This window comes from Nomascus leucogenys, chromosome 17 (genome assembly GCF_006542625.1).
Source record: "Nomascus leucogenys isolate Asia chromosome 17, Asia_NLE_v1, whole genome shotgun sequence".
Classification (NCBI taxonomy): domain Eukaryota; kingdom Metazoa; phylum Chordata; class Mammalia; order Primates; family Hylobatidae; genus Nomascus; species Nomascus leucogenys.
The window spans coordinates 87,763,638-87,778,157 of record NC_044397.1 but is presented as its reverse complement, the minus strand read 5'-3'; the positions used below and the strand labels follow the sequence as shown (position 1 = coordinate 87,778,157).

Sequence of the window (14,520 nt, the reverse complement as noted above, 5' to 3'; positions counted from 1 at the left end):
TGATTTTTTTTTTTTTTTTTTTTAGACAGAGTCTCACTCTGTCACCCAGGCTGGAGTGCAGTGGCGCAACCTTGGCTCACTGCAACCTCCACGTCCTGGGTTCAAGGGATTCTCATGCCTCAGCCTCCCCAGTAGCTGGGATTACAGGCACCTGCCACCACGCCTTGCTAATTTTTCTATGTTTAGTAGAGACGGGGTTTCCCCATCTTGGCCAGGCTGATTCTTGAACTCCTGACCTCAGGTGATCCCCCAGTCTCGGCCTCCTAAAGTGCTGGGATTCCAGGTGTGAGCCACCACCCTTGGCTCTGATTTTTTTTTTTTTTAAGAGACGGGGTCTTGCTATGTTGCCCAGGCTGGTATCCAACTCCTGGCCTCAAGTGATCCTCCCACCTTGGCCTCCCAAAGTGCTGGGACTGCAGGCGTGAGCCACTGAGCTTGGCCCTCTTCCAGCTTCTAGACGTTTCTTGCATTCCTTAGCTCATGCCCCCTTCCATCTTCAACACTCACAATGGCCCACGGAATCTTTCTCACACTGAATCATTCTGACTCTGAAGTGCTGCCTTGACTTTCGGCTCCTTCTCCCTTCTTCAAAGGGCTTTGCTTCCTTTGTTGTCACAGCCCCTCTGACTCACGCTTCCTGTGTCCTTCTTGATTATAAGGACCTGTGTGATTACATGAAGACCCTGCCAGGGCAATCCAGGATAATCTCCCCAAAGCAGGATCCTGAACTTAATCACAGCTGCATTCTTTTGTCACATAACATAACATTCGCAGGGGATCAGGATGTAGACGTCACTGGGGGGCCATTATTCAGCCTTTCACAGCACCTGCCCCTCAAAGCCACAGTCTCAGCAGTGCCTTACCTGGCCCTGTGCCATGTGCCCCTCCGTCCATCTCCTGACGTCAACTTCTACCCACCCTTTCCTCCTTCCTCACCCTCTCCACCACACTGGCCTCCTTGCTGCTCCTTTTTTTTTTTGAGGTGGAGTCTTGCTCTGTCACCCAGGCTGGAGTGCAGGGGCGCGATCTTGGCCCACTGCAAACTCCGCCTCCCGGGTTCAAGTGATTTTCCTGCCTCAGCCTCCCCAGTTGCTGGGATTACAGGCGCCTGCCACCATGCCCGGCTAATTTTTGTATTTTTAATAGAGAAGGGGTTCCACCATGTTGGTCAGGCTGGTCTTGAACCCCTGACCTCAAGTGATCTGCTTGCCTTGGCTTCCCAAAGTGCTGGGATTACAGGTGTGAGCCACTATGCCCAGCTCCCTTGCTGCTCCTTGAATGTGCCAGGCATGCTTCTGCCCCAGGGCCTTTGCACTGGCTATTCCCTCTGTCTGGAATGCTCTTCCTCCAGAGCCCCACATGGCTCCTTTCTTCCCCTCCTTCAAGTCTTTGCTCATTTGTCACCTTCTCATCGAGGACCTCTGTGCCCTAATTAAAAATCTCAGTCTCCCAATACTCTCGACCCCCCTCCATTTCCCCAATACACTTATCCCCATCTGACAGACAACGCATGTTCATTATTTATTTTATTTCCTGATTCTCTCCCCTGCCAAGTGACCCTCTGGAAAGCGGGAGTGTTTGTTTTGCTTTCTACCAAGGCTGCAAGAGTCTAGAACTGGGTCTGGCATACAGCAGAGGCTCATTTATTGCTGAATGAATGCATAGTTTGGGGGAGGGGAGGACAAGCTGAGGCCACATTTGGGATGGGGGCTGGGGTGGGGTGGAGAAGGGAGCTGCCGCCCAGAGGGACTCGGTGAGATTCAGGGTGGGGGCCAAGACCAGCAGCTGGCAGCGGGTTCTGAGAGGGGCTGGGCCTGCCTGAACAAGGAAGGGGTCCGGCAGCCGTGGTCACCTTGCTGGGACTGGTGTGTGGGGCCACAGGCCTGTGAGGCTGGGCCTCTCTGCCACCTGAGGCCCGCATGGTGGGGTGTCTGCCTTGTCCTCAGGGGAAAAGACTTTGAGGGTCACTAGTGGAGTTGGGGTAGGGCATTGAGGACAGATAGTTGGGAGCCCAGCCAACTGCCTGGGAGGCAGGCCTGAGGCCACCCCCTTGTCCCAGATATCCAGATCTTGGGGGACTTTGGCATGGAAAGGGGCCAGAGCCTGCCTTTCACAGGCACATGGACCAGGCCAGCTTGCTTGAAGGAACAGACCGAAGGTGGGTGTGCATTCAGGGGCTGCACAGGGACCTGGGCCTGTTACAGTCTCCTGTCCCCCTGCCAGGACACCTGCCCCATGTGCTGCTGAGTCTTTGGCCGAGTCCACCTCATCGGCCCCACAGCCCCCGACGGCCTTGTCCTGCTGGTCTCAGGTGTGAGGCTCCCAGAGGAGGGCTGGGGCCTTGTCTTCTCCCCGGCTGGCTTGGCCCAGGACCCATCAGGAGGTTGGCACCAGCTGGCAGTAGGGGGCAGGGTCGGGGTTTAGCAGGTCCTGCTTGGGGGGAAGAGAGAACAGAATTATGACTGGGTGGAGGGGGAGAGTCTTGGGGAGACAGAGAGGGACAGAGGATGAGAGACAGGGTGAGATGGAGAGAAACCCACAGAGAGAATGGAAGAGCAAGGTGGAAAGAGAGTGAGACACAGAGACAAGAGGTCCTGGAAGAGCCAGGAAATGAGGTGGACACAGTGACAGAGACAAAGAGGCAGGAGAGACAGAGAATGGAGAGGGAGAGACAGAGATGCAGAGAAACAACGGCGTGTAAAGAAATGCATCTTAGACAAGGCAGCATGAACAAACTGGAAACAGAGAAAGACAGAGAGATTAAAAAGGACACAGCCAGAGAAATTGAGAGAGAGAGAGAGAGTCCGAGAAAGGGGAAGACAGACACACAGACATACGTAGGCCACTGAGAGAGAGACAGAGCTACAGGATCAGACAGCTGACAGGAGGGGATGGAGAGGGACTGAGCCCTGCAGTGGGGTTTCACTGGGGACCTGACTGGCTGTGTGGCCCCAGGCAATTCCCTGTCCCTCTCTGGGCCTTGTTCCTCCTGTGCAAATTCAAGGTTTTGGATCCCTTTTGCAAAGAAGGAAATTGCAGCCTTGGGAGGAAAAGGGACTTGCCAGGGTCTCTCAGGGAGGTGGTTTGGGCTTCTCCGAGAGCTAAGACCGTGAGTCTTGGGGGGACGAGGGAAGGAAAGCCCCCAGTTTCAGTTGTCTTGACCCCTCCCCACCCCGGTTTCGGGGCTCCTGGATCCATGAGATCCCCACCACCCCTCCCAGCTCCCAGCTCCACACCTGGTACTGGTGGTTCTCTGGCCCCGCCTGCAGGGGTGGGGGTGTGGGCAGGGGCTGCAAGGGAAGGACACAGGTGAGCGGGCGCTCGGCACCCCCCACCCTCTAACCTTTGACCTTTGGTGCTAGGACAGTCCCAGATTCCAAGTCCCCATCACCCCTCCCAGACTGCGAGGCCCCTGGGCAGAGGGGATTAGCTTCCTTACACCTCCGTGTTCTCCTCTGACAAATGGGCACTGGGCCCCAGCTTCGTGTGGTATCCAAGTGGCCCGCCAGCCACTCCATTAACTCTCAGTCTACCCCTGTCAACACCTCTGGTTCTAAGCTCTTAGCCTTAGGGTTTTATGTTTCTCTTATTTTTCACTTTTTTAGAAAAAGACAGGATCTTGCTCTGTCACCCAGGCCAGAGTACAGTGGTGCAATCCCGGCTCACTGCAGCCTCAAACTCCTGGGCTCAATCGATCCTCCCTCCTCAGCCTCCCTGGTAGCTGAGACTATAGGTGCACACCACCATGCCTAGCTAAATTTTTGTAGATATGGGGTCTCGCTCTGTTCCCCAGGCTGGTCTCAAACTCCCGGCCTCAAGCAATCCTCCCACCTTGGCCTCCCAAAGTGTTGGGATTTACAGGTGTGAGCCATCATGCTCAGCTAAGTTTCTCCTTTTATTTAATCTAAATAACTTTTTTTGGGGGGGGATGGAATCTCGCTCCTGTCGTGCAGGCTGGAGTGCAGTGGCACGACGTCGGCTCACTGCAACCTCCACCTCCTGGGTTCAAGCGATTCTCCTTCCTCAGCCTCCCAAGTAGCTGGGATTACAGGCATGTGCCATCACACCTGGCTAATTTTTGTATTTTTAATAGAGACGGGGTTTCACCATGTTGGCCAGGCTGGTCTCAAACTCCTGACCTCAGGTGATCCACCCACCTCAGCCTCCCAAAGTGCTAGAATTATAGGCGTGAGCCACCGTGCCCAGCCTAAATGACTCATTTTTATAAACTTTTCGTTATATATACATAAAACCTCCCCATTATAAAGGGAGTAGCTGCTCAGTGCACAGCAAAACACAGACAAGTATAAAAGAAAAGAAGATAAAACCCACCCACCAGCCTCCACACCCCAGAGACAAATGCTGCTTCTGTTGCGCTGTTTCCTTCCAGTCTCTTTTCCTTAGGATTTTTAAAAACAGGGAACAATATATAGAGAGTTGAGATTCCCAAACCTGGTGTCAAAATGGCCCATAGGACCACAGCCAGCTCAGAGGGGAGGCGCCTGTTAGCATTGGCTTCAGGGGAGAGGCTGGGGACGGGACTCACCAGGGCTGGGTTTATGGACCTCGTGTCACTGATGGGGGACACCAGGAGGACTGGAGAGGGCATCACTTCATAGATGTTGTTGTCACCTGAAACGGGACAGGAGAGGTACCAGCTGACAGATGGGCCCCACAGGCCACTCTGGCTGCCTGTTCACATTCATTTATTTATTTATTCAATTAACATTTGTGCAAACGCTTCTTCTAGCCAAACCCAGTGCTGGGGACACAGTGGTGACCACGACAGTCCCGGGCCTGCCCTTCCAGGACTCACAGTCCAGTGGGGGATGCAGACCAGTCTCCAGAGTGACAACCTGGAGTGTTTAGGGCTGGAGTGGGGGGACTGGGGGTGGGTGGGAGCCCAAGAGGGGGTGCCTAAGCAGCCTAGGACTCAGTGAGGGCTTCCTGGAGGAGGGGACATCTGAAATAGTAGAGAGAAGTAAGAGTGAAGCCAAGGCAGGAGAGGATGAGTGCAGAGGTCTGGTGAGAGAGCCAGCTGTGTTTCAGAAACTACGTTTGATCTGTCTTGTGAAGGGCCTTGAGAACCATGTTAAGGAGACTAAACTTTGTCCCAAGGGCACAGGGGAGCCATGGAGGGCCTTTGAGCAGAGGAGTAACAGGATCAGAGTTTTAGAAAGACCTTATCGCGCGATGGGTTGGAGGGGTCTGGAGGCTGGGAGACCAGTGAGGAGCTGGGTGTGGGGGGTCTAGGAGGCTGGTAGTGGCCTGTGGGGGTGGATGGGATCCACTTGCATGATGGGATGGGGGTGCCAGCCACTGAGAAGAAGAGAAAAAGCAGGTTTGGGATGGGTGCCGATGTGCTCAGATTATGTGGGTGGAGTTCAGCGGGCCCCAGAGAGGTCTCGGGGCAGGTGCATTGGGAAGTCTCTGAGTGAGGGAGAATAAGGGGGCTTGTGGCTATGGGGGAGAAGGGAGGAACTGAGAGTAGGGCTAGGTAGTGAGATCTGGGGCTCCCGCCTTACCAGCATCATGAGCAGGGCCCAATTCTGGCTTCTCTGTGGTCGCCATCCTGGGGACACATGGAGGGAATTGATATTAGGATACAGAGATACTCAGGCGGGTGGAGAGAGACTTAGAGAAGCTGGAAATCCCACCAGGTCCCTGAAAGCCACATGGTCTCTCCTTCAGAGTGAGCTAGGATGAGACCTGAGCTATCCCAGACTCTTCTTCCATAATCCCCACCCGCAGTCCCTCAGTTTCCCTAGCCACCACCTTATGCCAGTGAGTAGTGTTCCCCAGACATCACCATTTATAGAGATCACCTAAATGATCCTGCTCCATCCACCTGTCTTATGATTTCCTTAATATTTCTCTTAACATTGATTCATTTGAATACCCTTATTTATTTTTTATTTTTATTTTTTTTGAGACAGAGTCTCGCTCTGTCCCCCAGGCTGGAGTGCAATGGCATGATCTCAGCTCACTGCAAACTCCGCCTCCTGGGTTCAAGTGATTCTCCTGCCTCAGCCTCCCAAGTAGCTGGGATTACAGGTGTGTGCCACCATGCTCGGCTTATTTTATTTTATTTTATTTTATTTTATTTTATTTATTTTATTTTTTTGAGACAGAGTCTCGCTTTGTCGCCCAGGCTGGAATGCAGTGGTGCAATCTCGGCTCACTAAAACCTCCGTCTCCCGGGTTCACGCCATTCTCCTGTCTCAGCCTCCCGAGTAGCTGGGACTACAGGCGCCTGCCACCACGCCCGGCTAATTTTTTGTAATTTTAGTAGAGACGGGGTTTCACCGTGTTAGCCAGGATGGTCTCGATCTCCTGACCTCGTGATCCGCCAGCCTCGGCCTCCCAAAGTGCTGGGATTACAGGCATGAGGCACCGCGCCTGGCCCATGCTCGGCTAATTTTGCATTATTAGTAGATACAGGGTTTCATCATGTTCGTCAGTTTGGTCTCGAACTCCTGACCTCAAATGATCCACCTGCCTTGGCCTCCCAAAGTGCTGGGATTACAGGCATGAGCCACTGCACCCGTTCTGAATACCCTTAATTTTAAAAGTACACTGGAACCAAGTGAAATGGCTCATGACTATACTCCCAGCACATTGGGAAACCATGGCAGGAGACTTTTTTGAGACCAGGAGTTTGAGACCTGCCTGACCCACAAAGTGAGATCCCGTCTCTACAAAAATTACAAAAATTAGCCAGGTGTGGTGCTGCGCACCTGGGGTCCCAGCTGCTTGGGAGCCTCGGGTGGGAGGATAGTTTGAGCCAGGGAGGTTGAGGCTACAGTGAGCTACGATCGCACCACTGCACCCCAGCCTCGGCAACAGAGTGAGACTTTGACTCTGAAAACAAAAGTACTCTTGACACCACTATAGCAAGTTTGTTAATTCACCAAATAAGTATTTACAAGCACCAACCATGTGCTGGGTGTCACTGAAGGCACTGGGGACACAGCTGAGCACAAGATGGACAGAGATCCCTGGCCCCCCGGAGCAGGCAGTCTAGGGGGGAAAGAGAGGGGAAGAAAATTGGAATAAGGCATTGACAGTAGAATATCAGACAGCAACATTCCTTCCCTATGAAGGAAAGTGGAGAGACGGGGAGGGGGTGGAAGGTGCGTGTGCGGTTTTGAGTACAAAAAATAGTAATCGACCGGGCTCAGTGGCTCACGCCTGTAATCCCAGCACTTTGGGAGGCCAAGGCGGGCAGATCACCTGAGGTCAGGAGTCTGAGACCATCCTGGCCAACATGGTGAAACCCCATCTCCACTAAAAATACACAAATTAGCCAGGCGAGGTGGTGGGTGCCTGTAATTCCAGCTACTCAGGAAACTGAGGCAGGAAAATCGCTTGAACCCGTGAGGCGGAGGTTGCAGCGAGCCGAGATCTTGCCACTGGATTCCAGCCTGGGCGACAAGAGCAAAACAAGAAGAAGAAGAAAAAGCTTGGAAATGGTGCACTCCTGTAGTACCAGCTACTTGGGGGGCTGAGATGGCAAGATGGCTTGAGCCCAGCAATTCAAGACCAGCCAGGGCAACGCAGGGAGATCTTATTTTTACAAAAAGTAAAAAATAAGCTAGGCATGGTGGTGCATGCCTGTAATTCGAGCACTTTGGGAGGCTGAGGCGGAAGGATCGCTTAAGGCCAGGAGTTTGAGGTCAGCTTGGGCAACCCGTAGCAAGACCCCATCTCTACAAAAAATAATAATACAGATAATTAGCCAGTTGTGGTAGCGCAGGCCTGTGGTCCCAGTTACCGAGGAGGCTGAGGTGGGAGGATCGCTTGAGCCCAGGAGTCTGAGGCTGCAGTAAACTATGATCATGCCACTGCACTCCAGCCTGGGTGATAGAGCAAGACCTTGTCTCTTTAAAAAAGAAAAAAGAAATAGGCCAGGCGCAGTGGCTCACGCCTGTAATTCCAGAACTTTGGGAGGCCGAGGCTGGCGGATTGCCTGAGATCAGGAGTTTGAGACCACTCAGGGCAACATGGTGAAACCCCATCTCTACTAAAATACAAAAAATTAGCCAGGCGTTGTGGTGCACGCCTGTAGTCCCAGCTACTTGGGAGGCTGAGGCACGAGAATTGCTTGAGTCCCAGAGGTGGAGGTTGCAGTGAGCCGAGATTGCTCCACTGCACTGCAGCAAGACTCTGTTTCGAAAAAAAAAAAGAAAGAAAGAAAAGAAGAAGAAGAAAAGAGAATCCATGGCACATACGGAAGAGTTGAGAAAGGAGACAAAATTGCTGCTTTCATATTCTGGGAATTGGAGAGTGATTCTACAATCAGTTCAGAATCAATTTCAAGAGACAAAGTTCTGCAAACGCTGATGTCATAAGAAAGGAATTTTTCACGAATAGACTCTCCCTGGGGGAAACAGGACCCCATCTCTCTCTCTCTCCCCACACAGAGGTAGGTAGCATCTGATAGCTGTGCCTGCCGCTGTCCACTCCCCTTCTTTGACAATAGCAACCAGTTTTCCTTTGGAGAGCCGGTCTACACTCTCAATCCACTTGATTAAACGGAGTTGGATCTAACCCAGGCTCTAGGGCTGCACAAATAGCCCAAGTTTGGCCAATCAGAGCTTTCCCTGGCCACCAACCCCTGGCCACAGTGATTGGTTCATAAAAAGTCATGTGATCTGAGTCAAGCCAATGAGAGGTAGACTTGGGGCTTTTGCTGGAACTACCAGGAACAAGGTGGTCTCCTTGCTAGGAATGGCTAAACCAGTGGAGTATGAGCCCGGGCCCCCTGGGAGTGATCTTGTCTCAACAGGGGAGAGCCTGCCTGAGAATGCCACCGAAGAAAAAGACAGAGTTGAGGAGTATATAAAGGAGTCACTTGAGAACACTGAGCCCCTGGATGCAGCCCTACCTGAAGTTAATAAGTTATGTAGTATTAAACAATTCCTTGCTTTTGGGCAGGGAACAGTGGCTCATGCCTGTATTCTCAGCACTTCGGGAGGCCAAGGCTGGAGGATCACTTGAGCTTAGGAGTTCGAGACCAGCCTGGGCAAAACCCCATCTCTACAAAAATAAAAAAAATTAGCCAGGCCTGGTGGTGCACACCTGTAGTCTCAGCTACCTGGGAGGCTGAGGTGAAAGAATCACCTGAGCCTGGGGAGACTGAGGCTGCAGGGAGTCGTGATGGCGCCACTGCACTCCAGCCTGGGTGACAGAGTGAGACCCTGTCTAAAATTCCTTGTTTTTGGTAAGTCAGTTTAAGAATAGGTTTCCTGTCCCTTGCAATGCAGAATTCTGTTTAATACAGGATAGAAAGATCCTTTTCACCCCAGAAGTTCTGAGATTTGATGAGATTGTGTATGAGCCGGATGATGTGACTTGTGGAAGAATCCATGGGGCTTGAGAAGACAATGGGAGGAGACAGGAGAGGGATGCCTGGGGGCCCTGTACCTGTGGCTCTGGCCCCTCCAGTTCCTTGTCACCAAGAGATAGGCAACGCAGCTGATGAGAAGGGCCCCGGCAGCAAGAGATCCAATGATGGTGGCCGCCAGGATCCCGGCGTTGGTGGGCAGGTATGTACTGGGAAGCTCCTTATTCTTTTCTGAGGGATGACAGAAAGAAAGAGAGAGGGGGGACTGTGTGATGTCTCCTGAGGGCTCCCCCAATCCCCCACCGACTGTATCAGTGACTGCATGGAGAACTGAGGTGCAGTTTCCTATTTCCAGCCCAGAGCTTTCTCCTGCTTTTCAGATCTGAGTATCCAACCATCTGGGTGGCACATAAAATCCAACATGTCCCAGCGGCCGGGCACAGTGCTCACACCTGTAATCCCAGCAATTAGGGAGGCAGAGGCGGGAGGATCACTTAAGCCCAGGAGTTCGAGACCAGCCTGGGCAACATAGTGAGACCCTATCTCTATTAAAAAAAAATTTCAACATGTCCCAGATGGAACTCCTTAGTTGTCCCCTATCTCTATGTTGCCACTTCCCTAGGATTTCATATGATCCTCGGCACATCCAAAATCTGCTTGCTGACATGCTCCCCAACCCTACCCCATCAAACTGATTTTTTTTCTTTTTTGAAATGGCGTCTCACTCTGTTGCCCAGGCTGGAGTGCAGTGGCATGATCACGGTTCACTGCAGCCTCAAACTCCTGGGCTTAAGCCATCCTCCCACCTCAGTCCCCCAAGTAGCTGGGACTACAGGTGCACACCACCACTCCTGGCTAATTTTCAAATTTTTTGTAAAGAAGGGGTGTCACTAAATTACTCAAGCTGGTCTCAAATTCCTGGACTCAAGCAGTTCTCCTGCCTTGGCCTCCCAAAGTGTTGGGATTACAGACATGAGCCACCAAGCCAAGACCCAATCTCCTTTGCTTTTTCTCACCTCAGTTGATGATACCTGAATCCTTTCAGCAGAAGGATGAGGTTCTGTGCTGTGTTTTGCAGGAGATGTAGGGGACTCGGAGGATTCTTAAACTGGACTTGCCAAAATTAAGACCACGCCTACCTGGCTCTTACCCTCTGACCTCCCAGCTTTACTCTCAAGCTGGACATCTGTTCTGTCCCAACCCTTCTTGGCAGCTAAGCTCATAGACTATGAGATCCTAATGCTGCCTACTAGCTGTGTGGCCTTGGGCAAATTACTCAATCTCTCTGTGACTTGGTTCGTCTGTGAAATGAGGATAATACGAATACCTAGTTCTTAGGGTTGTTATGAAGTTTGAAATACACACACACATGCACATGCTGTTCTCTCAATGATCCAACAAAGAAGTAAGCTCTGTGCCATTTTACAGATAAGGAAGCTGAGGCACGGAACAGTAAATTGACTTGCTTGATGGCTCACAATAAGTGCAGTGCTGGGATCATACCCAGGCCACCTGAACTCCTTAATGACCATGCTGTGCAGCTTCCAAAAGGGGCACCTGTGACCTGGGAGCCCCAGAAATGTGGGGAGAAGCCACTTCAGGCTCCATGAGTGAAGTAAGGACTGTTATCTCCAACCAGACTAGAGTGTCATTTTATGCAGATTTGTGTAATCAAATTAATGCATATGTTGAGTCAACTTTTGCCTATTTCATCCATTTCTCTAAAATTTTTTCTATTCAGTGTCCAAAACCCATTTTGAAATTTAACTAGGGGCCAGGAGTGGTGGCTCACGCCTGTAATCCCAGCACTTTGGGAGGCCGAGGTGGGTGGATTGCCTGAGCTCAGGAGTTGGAGACCAGCCTGGGCGACATGGCAAAACCCAGTCTCTACCAATAAATTAAAAAAATTAGCTGGGTGTGATGTCAGGCACCTACAGTCCCAGCTACATGGGAAGCTGAGGTGGGAGGATCGCTTGGGCCCAGGAGGTGGAGGTTACAGTGAGCTGAGACTGGGCATGTGGCTTATTCTTGTAATCCCAGTAGTGGGAGGCCAAGGTGGAAGGATTGCTTGAGGCCAGGAGTTTGAGACCAGCCTGAGCAATACCAGTAAGACCCTGTCTCCACAATCTTATTTTTATTTTTTATTTTATTTATTTATTTATTACTATTATTATTTTTTGAGACGCAGTCTCGCTCTGTCGCCCAGGCTGGAATGCAGTGGCGCGATCTTGGCTCACTGCAAGCTCCACCTCCCGGGTTCACGCCATTCTCCTGCCTCAGCCTCCCAAGTAGCTGGGACTACAGGTGCCCACCACCACGCCTGGCTAATTTTTGTATTTTTAGTAGAAACGGGGTTTCATCATGTTAGCCAGGATGGTCTCGATCTCCTGACCTTGTGATCCACCCGCCTCGGCCTCCCAAAGTGCTGGGATTACAGACATGAGCCACCGTGCCCGGCACACAATCTTATTTTTAAATTGAAAAAAAAAAAATAAGGACATACAATCTATTTACAAGTGCTCTACCCTCATGATCTAATCACCTCCCAAAAGCCTCACTTTTTTTTTTTTTTTTTTTGAGACGGAGTTTTGCTCTGTTGCCCAGGCTGGAGTGCAGTGGCGCAATCTCAGTTCACCGCAGCCTCCACCTCCCAGGTTCAAGTGATTCTCCTGTCTCAGCCTCCCAAGTGGCTGGCATTACAGGCACCTGCCACTACGCCCAGCTAATTTTTGTATTTTTAGTGGAGACAGGGCTTCACCATGTTGGCCAGGCTGATCTCGAACTCCTGACCTCAGGTGATCGACCCGCCTCAGCCTCCCGAAGTGCTGGGATTACAGGTGTGAGCCACCATGCCGAGCCCAAGCCCACCTTTTAATACCATCATCTTGGAGGTTAGGATTTCAACATATAAATTCTGAGGGGATCTGTGTCCTGTGGAAATGCCAAGGGGCCACAGCACCTCCCTCCCTCAATCACCTTCTTCTGGTCTCTCCTCTAAGGTCACTTCTTGAGTGAGGTCTCCCTGATGACCTCCTTTCCCATGTCACATCATTCTGGTTCGTATTCTTTACTCAGCAAGTCATAACCACTGCATGCCTCCATTTTTCAATCTGTAAAATGGAGACAAGAATGGCACCCGCCTCATGGAGTTGTTTTAAGGTAAAAATGAGTAAATATAGAGTAGTGGTTCTCAACCAGGGGTGATTCTTATCCCAGGGTGGAGACATTTGGTAATATCTGAAGGCATTTTTGGTTGGCATGACTAGGAAGCTGCTACTGGTACCTAGTGAGTAGAGGCCAGGGGTGCTGCTGAAATCTCTGCAATGCACAAACCCTCTACTAGGAAGAACTGGCCAATACAAAACATCAGTAGTGCTGAAGCTGAGAAACTATGCTTTAGGGAAAATGTTTAAGATGGTGCCTGGCTCTTAATGATCACCCAAGAAATGCCAGCTGTCATTATTGCCCACTGCCCTTTCCCTCACACTTTGCCCCGAGTGGATTCATCAGTAAATACTCGTTTTATGAACATAAAGATTGAGGGATGCATTCCTCACAACCAGGCATACAGTAAGTGCTCGATAAAAATTTGGTTAATGTTAGTGCATGTGAAAGGTAAATGAGATGGTGCATTCTCCAGTGTCAGGCACAAGGCAGGCATTTCTTAGATATTTTATTAGTTAATGCATGTGAGGGTTAAAGACTATCTCTGGGGATTGGTACACAGTAGACGCTCAATATGTGTCGAGTGAATGAATGAGAGGACCAAATGAAATGGCGTTTGCACAGCACCTGGTGCATGGTAGCTGCTCAGGGCTCATTAGCTTCCTCACCTCATCCCCAGACCCTAACACTTACCAGCTACCTGGACCTCAGTCTTGGCCTTCATAGTCCATTCAGAGTTGATGGTAACAGCTACTTGGTAGGTGCCACTGTCTGCAGGCTGGGCGCGGCGCAGCAGCATGGAACCATTGGGGAAGCCCACGATGTCTCGCTGTCCCATGGCACTGCCATCCCTCTGAGGCCGTTGTATCCCAGGGATGTAGGTAAATAGCCTCGTGCCTCCATACGTCTCCTCCCCCAGGTACCAGTTGAAGTCCTGGAAGGTGTCTGGGACACCCTGGACCAACAGGAGAAGGTCCTGGTTCTTTTGAGGCTGCTCTGGAATCTTTTGGATGTGGAGAGCTGCCTGGGAGCCTTGGAGCATCCAGAGGACCAGGATTGAGGCTGTGGGAAGTTATAGGGAAGGGCTGAGATCAGGGCTGTTGCCAGGGACCATGGCATGCTCTTCTCTAGATAGAGATCTTCAGCAGGGAGCAAGGACTCTGAGTGCTGCTCACTGGAAACAATGCTGGGATTGATTAGTGATGTCTGCCCTCGGTGCAGGAGTGGGAACACAGGCATGGATACCACAGATTTGCCATCCTATTGATCCAGAGGTTTTTCTACCTTGAGATGCTGTGTGGCCTGCTTCTAAACACATGGACTGTCTGAATTCATTCATTCATTTATTCAACCAATACTTAGAGGCATATGTAATGTATAAGCTATAATACCAACTATATATAATACATCTAAACTTCCTTCAATTTCTAGACACTGGAGATATAGCAGGGAAACAAACATACATAAATTCCTGCCTCCATGGTCCTAACATTATAGAAAATTCTATAGATAAAATGGCAATGAGGCTGTGATTCTGTTGCCCCTCCCCCATCTTACTCTAATTTCATCCTCTCAGGTAATCTTTCCCTACTTCTAAGAGGAAACTTCAATCTCTGGGCTGAGTCTCCATTTCTCCCCTTGGCCTTTAGGGTCTATTTCCTCCTTACCTGAGAGCAGGAGGCTCTTTGAGAAGCAGCCCTGGGTCCCCATGGGAATCTCCATCTTGGCGTCTTGTGGAAATGCCAAGGGGCCACGAACTGGACACTAAGGGGGCCAGAGGGGTGGGCCCTGGCTGTCTGAAGTAGGCCAGCTCAGTGGGGATCCCAGGGGTGCCTTAGAGACACCGCTGGGGCTGGCCCAGCCCCAGCATGCCCTGTCCGCGGGCTCTGGAGGCTCCACCTACACTCCCTGGGATGGGAGCACAGAGGTTGAACCAGTTTTTCAGGGTAACTGGGGAACTTCCCAGGACTCCTCCCCTGACCCTCTTCAACCTTTTTTTCTCACTCAGT

At 51.2% G+C, this 14,520-nt stretch overlaps 1 protein-coding gene across 1 annotated transcript; it reads right to left on the bottom strand.

The window, feature by feature from the left end:
- Nucleotides 1-1,509: 1,509 nt before the first annotated feature.
- CEACAM19 (CEA cell adhesion molecule 19) lies at nucleotides 1,510-14,233 on the bottom strand. The gene is made up of 8 exons (XM_003277563.4): nucleotides 14,179-14,233; nucleotides 13,205-13,573; nucleotides 9,427-9,577; nucleotides 6,937-7,020; nucleotides 5,526-5,572; nucleotides 4,547-4,632; nucleotides 3,237-3,290; nucleotides 1,510-2,430 (listed from the first exon to the last, which is right to left on the bottom strand). The coding sequence occupies exons 1-8, from the start codon at nucleotides 14,231-14,233 to the stop codon at nucleotides 2,377-2,379; spliced, it is 900 nt and encodes a 299-aa protein (XP_003277611.2). The 3' UTR covers nucleotides 1,510-2,376.
- Between the last annotated feature and the right edge of the window lie 287 nt (nucleotides 14,234-14,520).